The sequence below is a fragment of the Sphaerodactylus townsendi genome, linkage group LG02 (assembly GCF_021028975.2).
Source record: "Sphaerodactylus townsendi isolate TG3544 linkage group LG02, MPM_Stown_v2.3, whole genome shotgun sequence".
Classification (NCBI taxonomy): domain Eukaryota; kingdom Metazoa; phylum Chordata; class Lepidosauria; order Squamata; family Sphaerodactylidae; genus Sphaerodactylus; species Sphaerodactylus townsendi.
Genome location: NC_059426.1, coordinates 11,426,178 through 11,438,575, shown reverse-complemented (window position 1 = coordinate 11,438,575; position 12,398 = coordinate 11,426,178). Strand labels below are relative to the sequence as shown.

General features: G+C 47.9%; 1 protein-coding gene across 1 annotated transcript in view; it reads right to left on the bottom strand.

Moving 5' to 3' along the window:
• PTH2R (parathyroid hormone 2 receptor) overlaps nt 1–12,398 on the bottom strand; it is an 81,738-nt gene that overhangs the window by 45,241 nt on the left and 24,099 nt on the right. Inside the window, exons 5-7 of the mRNA XM_048485636.1 lie at nt 11,930–12,027; nt 10,379–10,565; nt 5,727–5,880 (exon numbers count right to left, since the gene is read on the bottom strand). Coding sequence (XP_048341593.1) covers nt 5,727–5,880; nt 10,379–10,565; nt 11,930–12,027 — 439 coding nt within the window. The remainder of the gene's footprint in view (nt 1–5,726; nt 5,881–10,378; nt 10,566–11,929; nt 12,028–12,398) is intronic.

Sequence of the window (12,398 nt, the reverse complement as noted above, 5' to 3'; positions counted from 1 at the left end):
CACTGTATTTCCCATGCAAACCATGCCACCTCCTGCCAGCGGGATCACAGCGATCCCAGCTGGCCACGCTGTGCAAGCAGTGACGAAGGCAACATGGGTCCATTTAATCCATTAGTGTTGCCTGTGCAGAATCAGCCTTTCTAAGCATAAATGGTTTCAGGCTCAGATTGAAAGGAAGAAAAATAAAAAGAAGAGTTTGGATTTATAACTCACTTTTCTCAACTATAAGACTTTCAAGGTGGCTCAAAATAACAGAGAAACGCCTGGCCTCATATCTCAAGTGACACGAATGTGTTGACTTGGATAGGAGCCAGTTCGTAGACATTAGATGGGGGCAGGGTTCCCATTTGCCCTCTTACGGCAGGAAACCCTGGGCCAATTGCAGCGCTTGCCTGATGTCACTCATCTGATCAGGGAGCAGAAACTGCAGCCAAAAGGGGAGGGTACGATCATCCTGGGGAAAAAATTAAAAAGGAAAATACCAGAAGTTCAGATCATAGAGTTTTGGGTGATTGCTAGAGACACCCTTATCTTTTCCAGGTAGTTCTAGGAAACATCAGAAACTCTATGGTCAGAACTTCCCAGGGTGATTGTGCCACCCTTAACGGCAGAAATTCTGCCCCACCCCCACAATCCTCCCTCCGGTTACCACCCACTGCTTAGATGGGGGTCTAACATCTAATCCTTACAGCCTGTTTTGCACACAGCAACTTCACAGCCCACTAATTGGGTGTTTTGTCCCAAGCATCCCATTAGGCAAACGGCCTGTAAGACAGTCAAGAATTGCTACATGGATAAAGAAAGCATAGCAGACAAACAGCCCTTTCCAGCAAAGACCCAGAAAAATGATTTCATTTGCTGCAAGACAGTATTTCGCTTAAGATTAAAAATTGCACTGGCAAGCAACAAAGAGAGGCTTTGACGGAGTGAGGCACGGGAAATATGCTCATCATGGAGGATGTCATAATGAAATACCCCCCCCCCCCATCGCCTTGATTTAGAAAACTAACAGTCAGTAAGGAGAACCCTAGCGCAGTGATGGAGAGCCTTTTCGAGACTGAGTGCCCAAACTGCAACCCAAAACCCACTTATTTATTGCAAAGTGCCAACCCGGCAATTTAACCTGAATATTGAGGTTTTTAGTTTAGAAAAAACGGTTGGCTCCGAGGCGTGCGTTACTCAGGAGTAAGCTTGGTAGTCCTTGTTGCCTTTGCTTTGAAGCAACCGTTGAACGCTTCCAACAGGTGAATCACGACCCTAGGAGGGTTTACTCAGAAGCAAGCCCCATTGCCAGCAACCGAGTTTACTCCCAGGTAAAGGATACACTTTAGTTCTTCACATGAAAATCAGTGGGGCTTAACAGGGTTACCTACACTGCTTCCGCAAAACTAGGTCTTCGGTTTAATGCTAATAATCGAGCCCAGTGGCCCAGGCCAGCCTAGATGTGTTGGGGGGGGCACTCTGTTTGTGCATGCCCACAGAGAGGGCTCTGAGTGCCACCTCTGGCACCTGTGCCATAGGTTCGCCATCACTTCCCCAGCTCTATGTGCAAGATTTTCTTTCCCTGTGGGAACATTCCATCCCATCAGCCTTCATGGGGGGCAAAATTTGATGTTACTAAGAGACGGCGTTACCCCCTCAAAGAAAATGAGGGACCCAAGTGGAAGCTCCTATGATGGAATGTTCCCTAATTATGGCAGCTGCAGCCGACATTTCCTCCAAATGTCAAAGCCAAATAAGCAGGCGGTTAATTGGCAGCAATTATGCCCTCCGCTGATCTGCTCTTTCCCGCCAGCCAGGCAGCTGGAAGGATTCCTTAATCTTCCCAGTTCATGTGGCATGATCCAAAAGCCATCAACAGAAGGGGATGAGAAGTGGGTCAGATAGGCCCCTTCCGCACATGCAGAATAATGCACTTTCAATCCACTTTCAGTGCACTTTGCAGCTGGATTTTACTGTGCAAAACAGCAAAATCCACTTGCAGACAATTGTGCGAGTGGATTGAAAGTGCATTATTCTGCATGTGCAGAAGGGGCCGTACTGTCTTAACCCAACACTGGATTGTCGAGGAATGGCCCAAGGACACCCCTTAGAGTTAACGGTCCATGATTGGCAACTGGAAAGCCTCTGAAGAGGATGGAAACAGGGGAGGCGTGGCTGTAAAGCATAACATTGCTATTTTATTAGTTAATATTTAGTTAATCCATTTTATTCGGTTGTGAGAATGGACCAGAATGCCTGCAAATTGTATTTGATCAAGGAATATTAAGTTTGTATGAACCAAAGATTTCTAAGAATCAAAATGGGGTTTCTGTATAGAGACCAGCAGGACTGCATGTTAGCAGATGGTCAAACTGCATGTTAGAATCTTGTCAGTGATTATGCAGGCAAGCAAAGATAAATATCTTTAAGATCTTGTCATAAAGACATAGACAAAGAAGACATAAACTGTATAACTTTGTTAAAGCTAGCTACATGGGATGCCTAAGGGAAATAAAGAGATCAGAGGTTAGCATAAGCATAAGCATTTTTTTAATTGTCATTGTGCACGCATAACGAAATTTACAGCAGCATTCCTCGATGCACACCATTTCAGACTCATACATCATACTCATACAATTTCATACAATACATTATACTCATACAATTTCAGACTCATACATCATCCTCACTTCCCCCTTCCTCCACCCATCCCTACACAGCCCCAAACACATCAACATGAAGCCGCGGAGTTTAGCATAGCCACAGCTCTAGAGTAGAAGCTGTCTCTAAGCCTCTTTGTCCTAGATTTGATAGTCCTGTATTGCCTACCAGATGGTAGCAGTTCAAAAAGAGAGTGTGCTGGATGAGACGGGTCCCTCAGAATATTTTGGGCTTTTTTTAGGCTTCGGGAATTATAGCGTTCTTCCAAGGAGGAGAGAGGGCAGCCGATAATCCTTTGTGCAGTAGTGATCACCCTTTGGAGCGCCTTCCTATCTACCGCTGTGCAACTGGAGAACCATACACAGATGCAGTAGGTTAAGACTAGAAATGAATGTGATTAGTTAAATGGAAAAAAGTGTTTTTCTATATATGTTAAATGAACACAGAGAGATGATGAGAGATTCATATGTACCTGTATTTTATTATAATTCTATTGTATTAAAATCGAGTGGTATAATTGTTAGAATCAATGTTTGTATAATCTGTTAAAGTAAAATCATTTCAAACTGGGAAAAGGGAAGTTTTATGATCTTAAAGAATGTAGGTAAAAACCTACATACCCTGGGGAGGTATCTCTCTTCAGGAGCAAACTTAGAAAACTAGGGAAACTGGTTATTCTTGGAAACAAGAAAAGGCAGACATTAGTTTTATTGCAGCCGTTTGCACATGGGCAGAGGGACATGAGCAAACAGCATGCAGAGTTTGCGTAACAGAAGGATTCAGACTCGAAGCAGGAAGAAGACAAATTATCCAATGGGATTTTAAGGTTCATGCTTATAGCCCGTGAAAGGGGTATGGATTGTGTAGGTGGGTATGGGGATGAACTGTGACGTATGTATTCTTTGTATCTATAAAGACTAAGGTCTTTCGTATGGTGGGCGTGTCTCTCTTTCGAGAGCACCCAGAGGGGTCACCTTCTGTCAGAGATCTATGTTCTGTTCAGTAAAACGTTCTGTTTGTTTCTGATGTCAGATGTCTGATGCTTTTTGGGGAGTTTGTTTCTAACCTATCTTTTCTCAAGACAGCTGCGCAGGCCGAACATGGGTTATGGCCTCACAGGTAATATGTAGTTAGTACATTACAAGGTGCTAGCTTCTGTTCATGATTGAAGGACAATGTGTCGGTGGTTCATCTCACCCGTCAGGAGGCAAACGCGGGTGAATTTCAAACAGGAGCCTGAGCTCAAACCGCAGATGAAACTGCAGGGGGCTGAGAGAGGAAAGCAAGCCGCATAGACTTATGCAAGCACTGATGTCAAGCATGCAAAAGATTGAACTTATGGAGAAGCCGATGGGAGGCTAGGGGCCAGGAACAAACTCCGGAATAATATCACCAGAGCCAATAAGATGGGTGGAAAGCTACCCTTCCTCACTGGAACAGTGAAATTTGGCCTTTCTGACATAATATCCTTGTCAGAGCTAGAGTCCCCACCAGTGCCGGAGCTGAAGTACCTGCCAAGGCTAGGAGCTGGGCTGCAGCTAAAGTAAGGTGACCAGATGGTCACCTTCGCGAACCAGGACAGATGGGTGGCTGCCACAGGGCGGGAAACGGCGGCGCCCCAGAAGGCCGTGCACTCCTGCGGCCGCGCGGGAGGCTGCCGCACTGCCTTGCGCCCCAGAAGGCAGTGCGGCAGCCTTCCAAAACCCGGGACATTTGAAAAAACCCGCGGGATGCAGGACAAGTTGTTTCAAGGTGGGACTGTCCCGCCAAAAGCGGGACGTCTGGTCAGCCTAAGCTAAAGCCAAAGGCAGCAAAGCCAGGCTATCAAACCTGGCTGGGATCCGGGCCATGGGGCCGAATGAAACTACCATGCACAGGAGCTGCCGATGGGAGCTTGCTGACACTGAGGAGGCCCCAATGGACATTTTCATTTTCATAACATCTCGGAAACGAAAGCCTTGACTTGCTGCCATTGTGTCAGGAAGAGCCTTCCAGACATCAAAGGGGGCTATGTGCTCTGTTATGTTACTAGGCCTGCACTTTACTTCCAGTTTCCCACCTTCCCTTTGATGTGTAACATGTAGCGAACTAGGAGCACCCAAGCGCTGGCGCCTCACTATCTCACTTTACACAGGCCTTGAGAAAGCAATTGCTGTAACATTTCTGTCTTGTTTCACTCTGCCTTTGATTTGGAGTGTGAAGGAGAGGAGGGAGGGGGGGAGAAATCAGGGATAAAAGGTTGTACCCAAAGTCAGTTCTTTAGAACTGGCTTCTTTTGGGGGCATGCCGATGTCTGTCAATAAAGGCTACTGATTTGAAATCCAGAGTCCTATATTTGTCTACAGATCCGGGGCTTGACACATTGCTACTCATTTCCACTGCACAGAACTTGCAATCAGCTCCCCTAACCTGTAGGGGGAGGACTTTCATGAATATCGGCAGAGACTTGAAAGATCCCAGAAGGATTCAAGAGCCTGATCAGTGTGTACATATTAGAACTGGCTATTTGACAGCACAACTGCTTCTCTCGAAGGGTAGACACCTGGGGTTTCCAAACTGACTTGGACAGGTTGTGACACTGGGCCTTTCCCCACTTACCTTAAGCCCCACGCTACTCTCCTCAAGTAGCGAGGGTCCCCCGGCACTCCTCACAACAGGGGTGGCGACAGCGAAGCCGCCCCGATGCTGATGCTGACGCACCCCCTCAGCGCACGGCATCCCTGGTGGTCTTGTAAATGGCCAGGGATGCCGCGCGCTGAGAGCAGTGCGCGGCATAGGGGGGATCGTGATGAGTGGGGAAATGCCCACTGAGGCATTTTATAAGTGAGTTGTTGAGCAGGGGAAGGGAGAGAGCCAATAGTGAGTTTCTCCCTGCAACTGAGCCATTAAAGGAACTGATGAGCTGCAAGAAATCTCATCGATACAAAAAAAAAATCCCAAACATTTTAATCTGAAAATATTGACAATTGTAACTTTAACAACAAAATTGTACTAGCTGAGCAGGAGGACAAATTACTGAACTGTAAATAAATACATTTTAGAATGGAAAAAGCATTTCTCGAATGTGAGATGATGTACTTTACCCCAGCCAATTAAGGTAAATCCCCACAGGTATTTGGTGTCTGAAAAGAACGCCACAAAGATCAAACTGTGCAGGTAGAGGCCTTCCACCAGAATCCAGTAGTAGTTGGTCGCCAAGAAGTAAATAAACATCACCACGGTAATCTTGCATCCCACCTGCCACATCAATCCAAAACAAAACAACACTGCCATCATTTGGGATGCCAAAGATACTGTCCTTGCCAATCAGAATTAGTCTTTGGCGGTTTCTGCATGGGCAGAAAGCAACGGCTTCTGCCCTGTAAAACACCATTTTGGCGGGGACCCTTCACACAGGGGCCGCAGCCAAATCGATGTAGCAGCGCTCTGTGCCCGCCCAAATGGTGTATTCAAAACTCGCTTGGGGAGCGAGTTTTCCTGCAAACGCCGGCTTCCATCCGCTGCCATGTGAACGGCAGCAGGTGGAAGCCGGCGTTTTCCCCTCCTCTCCCTGGCCCCAAACGCCTCCTTACCTTCTGCTGGCAACCGTGTCGCTCTATCGTCGCTCTGAGGAGGGAAGGGGACACGCCCCCTGGTCTCCGGTGCTTCAGCCATCACTGTGGACATGGGGCTTGTCCCTTTCCCTCCTCAGAGCGACGATAGAGCGACACGGCTGCCAGCAGAAGGTAAGGAGGCATTTGGGGTCGGGGAGGGGAATACGCAGCTGTGCGGAACTTGCTCCCATAGCTGCGCATTCCATAGGGCTGTTTGTGTGAACGGCCCCAGACCCTGAATTGGCATGATTAATGCCGATGCAGGGTCTCTCCCTTGGCTGTGTGGAAACCGCCTTTGACTTTCAAGGTTCTTAAAGCTAGTGTGATATCCAAACAAAGAATGGACAATATTTCATGTTAAGGAGGTTGCTGGTAGACGGCAGAATTGACCACAGAAGATAAATCCTGTTCGGGATAATGTTTCTTTTCCCCTAAAGAAGGGGTCCTCAACCTTTTTTTGAGTCTGTGGCACATTTGGAATTCTGACACAGCATGTTGGGCGAAGCCACAAAATGGCTGCAACAAAATGGTGGCCATAGGAGGGCGCCACAGAATGACTGCTGCAGCGCACCCCCAATCACAACGTGAAGATCTTTGCCAAAGCAACGTTTACAAAAACCTGGACAGGTAATCAAATGTACAGTCTGGAGCCCTGCAAAAGCCCCATCTGGCCCCGCCCATTTCTTAAGAACATTTGTTGGGCACCAGGGAAGTGTTGGCAGGTGACCCTACTCTGACATCTGGGGAGTTGGTTTTGGAGCCAAATTTGTTCAAATGGAGTATGTGGCTCAAACAACCCTTTACTACCTTTGGCTGCTCCCAGGGGCGTACTGTCCATGGGGACAAGTGGGGTCACATATCCTCTGGTGCCAGCCGTTTAGAAAAAGAAGAAGAAGAAGAAGAAGAAGAAGAAGAAGAAGAAGAAGAAGAAGAAGAAGAAGAAGAAGAAGAAGAAGAAGAAGAAGAAGAGGAGGAGGAGGAGGAGGAGGAGGAGGAGGAGGAGGAGGAGGAGGAGGAGGAGTTTGGATTTATATCCCCCTTTCTCTCCTGCAGGAGACTCAAAGGGGCTCACAATCTCCTTGCCCTTCCCCCCTCACAACAAACACCCTGTGAGGTGGGTGGGGCTGAGAGAGCTCTGAGAAGCTGTGACTAGCCCAAGGTCACCCAGCTGGCGTGTGTGGGAGTGTACCGGCTAATCTGAATTCCCCAGATAAGCCTCCACAGCTCAGGTGGCAGAGCTGGGAATCAAACCCGGTTCCTCCAGATTAGATACACGAGCTCTTAACCTCCTACGCCACTGCTGCTCCATAAAATTGCCCCCATACACCTCCTTCTCCCCCCCCCTCATTAATTCCCTGCATGGCCACACCTGGCATGCTCGGCTCCAGCCAGGCTGCTTCCGGAGGAGCCGCTGCCCTAGGCCCAGCCTGGGGGGAGCTGTGGGGTGGGGTGCTGTGGGGTGTGTATGTGCCCAGAGCAGGTGTTGCCCTGGGTGCCATTTTCCTTCGATAAGCCTCTGGCTGTTCCACCAATAGAACCTTATCCTGGTGTTACCCAAATTAGAGTGGTCTATTCACCTTCAGTTGGGGGAGTTAACTGGGAACACACATGCAATGCAAGAGGATGGTAATGAAATCTACACCAATTTATAAAGAGGTCACCCACCTCCCTCCAAAAACACAGAAATTGAAGAAGGGTTACAATTTTATTGAATGGTTGAAAATAAAAATGCACACACACACACGTTGCAAATACATACAGAATTTTGAGAAGCCTAAGAGAGAGAGCGAGAGAGTGAGAGTGAGAGAGTGAGAGATCTGGAATAGGAAAGGGCATTGAGGCAGATGATGGACGTTTCCCCACTTGCCACGACCCCCCTATGCCGTGCGCTGCTCTCAGCGTGCGTCATTTCTGGCGCGCACCCGGGCTTCCCCACGTCATCAAATGGTGCCATTTGGAAGAGCGCCAGGAATGACGCACGCTGAGGGGGCGCAACAGCGGCAGCGGCGGGGCGGCTGCGTTGTGGCCGCCCCTGTAGTGGGGAGTGCCGGGGGACCCCGTGCTACTTGCCTACAGTAGCGCGCAGCTACTGGTAAGTGGGAAAACGCCCGATATTTACTAATCTGGAAGAGGTTCAAGGAAGCGAGTGACAGTGACCAGCTCACAGGAAATGATGTCGGACACAAGGAACGAAGTCCAATTTTGCTCCAGTTCATTGGGGCTAGTTATAAAACTGACCCTCTGGCTATGATAAGAGAGGCATTTTTTTTTGGAACAAAACAAACTTCTGTTCCCTGATACAGACAGTCTTGTGTGAAAAGGCTTGGTTGGATTAAGAGTTGGGAGTGCCCAAGATTTGGTGGACGGTGTTGATGAAATTCAAACAAACAAACAAACAAACAGGGGCATTCCAAGCTTTCTGAGCTTGGACTATTAAAACAAAGACACTCTGGAAGGTTGCTAGCCCTTAATAGCTGGCAGGAAGTTTAAGATTAAAATAACATTTGGGAGAAAAGGGTAACGGGTGATCTAGCCAGTTCAGCGATGAAATCAGGGTGTGGGTATTCGCAAGTTCTTTGTGAGGATGGTGCCAGGTCCATTATCTCAAAGCTGAGTTGTTGATATCCAGATTCGGGTGGCTGAGCCTTCAGGGAAGGCATTGGGCGTTTCCCCACTCACCACGATCCCCCCTATGCCGTGCGCTGCTCTCGGCGCGCAGCATCCCTGGCGCGCGGCCGGGCGGCCCCACGACCCCGCGCTCTGCACAGGGTCATCAAAAGGCGCCGTTTACAAGAGCGCCAGGGATGCCGCGTGCTGAGGGGGCGCGACAGTGGCAGCGTCGGGGTGGCTGCGCTGTCGCCACCCCTGTCGTGGGGAGTGCCCCGGGACCACGCGCTACTTGAGGAGAGTAGTGCGGGGCTTAAGGTAAGTGGGGAAAGGCCCATTGTCCAAGGCAATGCATCCTTGATTCAGGACGGAGAAAGGCTGATGTCATGTGTTAGGCAAACGCTCTTTAGATCAGAGCCCTTGAATTAATATCGGCATCCATCTTACCCTGGCTCTGCTTCATGATTCTGGGCTGTCTACAATATCATGAAATGACTGGTAGGGCCTTCAGGAATGCTCCCAGTTTGATTATAGGCATGCATAACAACACTGAAAATACGTCCATGCCTTGGTAATATCGAAATGAGAAGACTACAGAACATTATTTGTATGGCTCTCTAGAAAAGGAATTTGGAAATTGAAGCTGGTTGAGCTTCAGCCAAAGTATTCATAATGCCTTGGAAGTGATGGAACACCTTTATTAGCCTTCATTTTCTTTCTGGGTGCTATTCAAAGTTCTGTTTTTGACCAGTAATGTTCCAGCAGGTCTAGGGTCTGCAGCTGCTTCACTGGTACACAAATCAAGATCAGCAGCTGAGGGCCTGCTCAAGTCACATGCCCCACCTTCTGAGGTGAGTGAAATCTATGGCCCTTTCCCCACTTACCTTAAGCCCCACGCTACTCTCCTCAAGCAGCGCGGGGTCCAGCTGCACTCCCCACTTCAGGGGTGGCGAGAACACAGCTGCCCCGACGCTGCCTCTCTCGCGCCCCCTCAGCGCGCGTAATTCCTGGTGCCTTTTGAAATGGCGCCTTTTGATGACCGCGGGGTCGTGGGGAAGCCAGGGCGCGCGCCAGGAATTGCGCGCACTGGGAATTGAGCGCAGCAACCCTTGGACAAAGGTGAGTGGGGAAAGGGCAAAATGCCTTATTTTGCTCTGTTGTGGAGTGCCCTTCTCAGATATGTCTAACTGGCACCTTCTCTTAACACAGGTCCCCACCGCTGACGCATTTCTTGGTCCCCAATTACTACTTCCTCTTATCATCTCATCTCATCTTCCCTTTGGCCCAAATCAGGGGTAGGGAACCTGCGGCTCTCCAGATGTTCAGGAACTACAATTCCCATCAGCCCCTACCAGCATGGCCAATTGGTCATGCTGACAGAGGCTGATGGGAATTGTAGTTCCTGAACATCTGGAGAGCCGTAGGTTCCCTACCCCTGGCCCAAATGGTGTGAAAACACCCTCATGTATTTCAATGGTCACTCCCACAGTGGCGACTGGAGAAGCTAGAGTATGGGAAGGAGAGGAAATACTTACGTACTGGGACTTGTCTAAGAGGGGAACCACTACAGCACTCTGCAGGTCTCTTATCAGCAGGGAGTCAAGCTCTTTGACTCCAACCTGAGTGTGGACTACTTTGTCTTTGATGAAGATGCTGGTAGCTCTGAGCATGAAGGAGACAAACAGGTGAAGGTGGATGTAATTCCGGGTGCAGTGAAGCCTCCTGTCGAGGTAAAAAAAAGTCTGAGAAAAGCCCTTTGCACTAGGATTAAGATTCAAGGACATTATGTTGACCTCAACCAGAGCCAGGGCCTTTTCAGCCCTGGCACCAGCCTGGCAGAACTCTTTGTTGGCTGACACCAGGGACCTGTGGGTCCTTACTCAATTTCATAGGGCCTGAAAGACAGAGATGTTCCACCAAGCTTTTGGTTAAGGCCATCCATTAGTCCATATTATCCATATGGCTGGCCTCCTCAATTACCAGCTTGCACATCCTCCTCCTCCTCCTCCTCTTCCACTAGAATTTATGCAAGAATTACAATGTCAGGATGGCTAAAAACAGGTGGGCATATCACCCGGAGAAAGTGAGAAGGTGAAGATCTTGTGGGATTTTTGAATCCAAATGGACAAATTCTTGCCATATAACACACCAGACATCACAGTGGTTGCAGGTAAGAAAGTGACCAGCATCAACACAGCAATACCAGGGGACAGTAGGGTTGATGAAAAAGAACACGAGAAGGTCACTAAATATCATGGTTTGAAAATGGTGCTTCAGAGACTATTGCACAAAACAGCTGAGGTAATCCCAATGGTCATCAGTACTCTGGGCCCCGTTCCAGAAATACTAGGGCAGCACTTGAAACATCTTCAAATCAACAAAATCAACATTAGTCTGGCCCCTTCCGCACATGCAGAATACTGCACTTTCCATCCACTTTCACAACTGTTTGCAAGTGCATTTTGCTATTCCACACAGGTTCAAAGTGCACTGAAAGTGGATTGAAAAGGCATTATTCTTCATCGGCGGAAGGGGCCCGTGATTCAAAAGATAGTGCTGCTGGGATCCGCACAGATACTACATGAATACATTACAACATCCTGGGCCTCTGGGTGAATGGTAATGAAAGGCCAACAACCAGCTAAAGAACTGGCAGCTGTGATATCAAACAAAATTTACTACTACTACTACTACTACTACTACTACTACTACTACTACTACTACTACTACTACTACTACTACTAGGATCTGGAAATCCAGATTCGAATCCACTACTACTACTACTACTACTACTACTACTACTACTACTACTACTACTACTACTACTACTACTACTACTACTACTACTACTACTAGGATCTGGAAATCCAGATTCGAATCCACTACTATTACTATTACTACTACTACTATTACTACTACTACTACTACTACTACTACTACTACTAGTAGTAGTAGTAGTAGTAGTAGTAGTAGTAGTAGTAGTAGTAGTAGTAGTAACGTAGAAGCAGGAGGTAGTTTTTTACAGATGTTCTTTTACCTTGGGAATATCTCAGATCAGCCACATTCTGGAACTGTTAATCACTCACCTGAAGTAGCCAATAATGAAAATAGCCACTGCCAGGGAGCTGAAGGAGACTGAGTATCCAACAGTGTACATAATATAGAGGCGTTCAAAAAACTCCCTCTGGAGGAAAGAACAACAGCAAGACTTTTAGGACACGGTTTTATTTGGGTGCGCAATCGAGAGCTTTAGCATCATATGCAAGTTTTTAAATTGTCAAAATCAACAAGCTCTAACATGCGAAGTTCAGCTGACTCTGATACTTTTGATTTTCACAGCTGGGCCAGCATGCACAACGGAATTAATTTATGACCCTGGCCCTGGATGGATAAGGCAAACCTGGTCTCCTCAGATCTCAGGCTGATTCCGCATGGGCCAAAAACAGTGGTGTGAAAACGGTGTGAAAACAGTATAAACCCTTTTACGCCATTTTAAACCCTTTTACACCATTTTCACACCGTTTTCACACTGCTGTTTTTGGCCCATGCGGAATC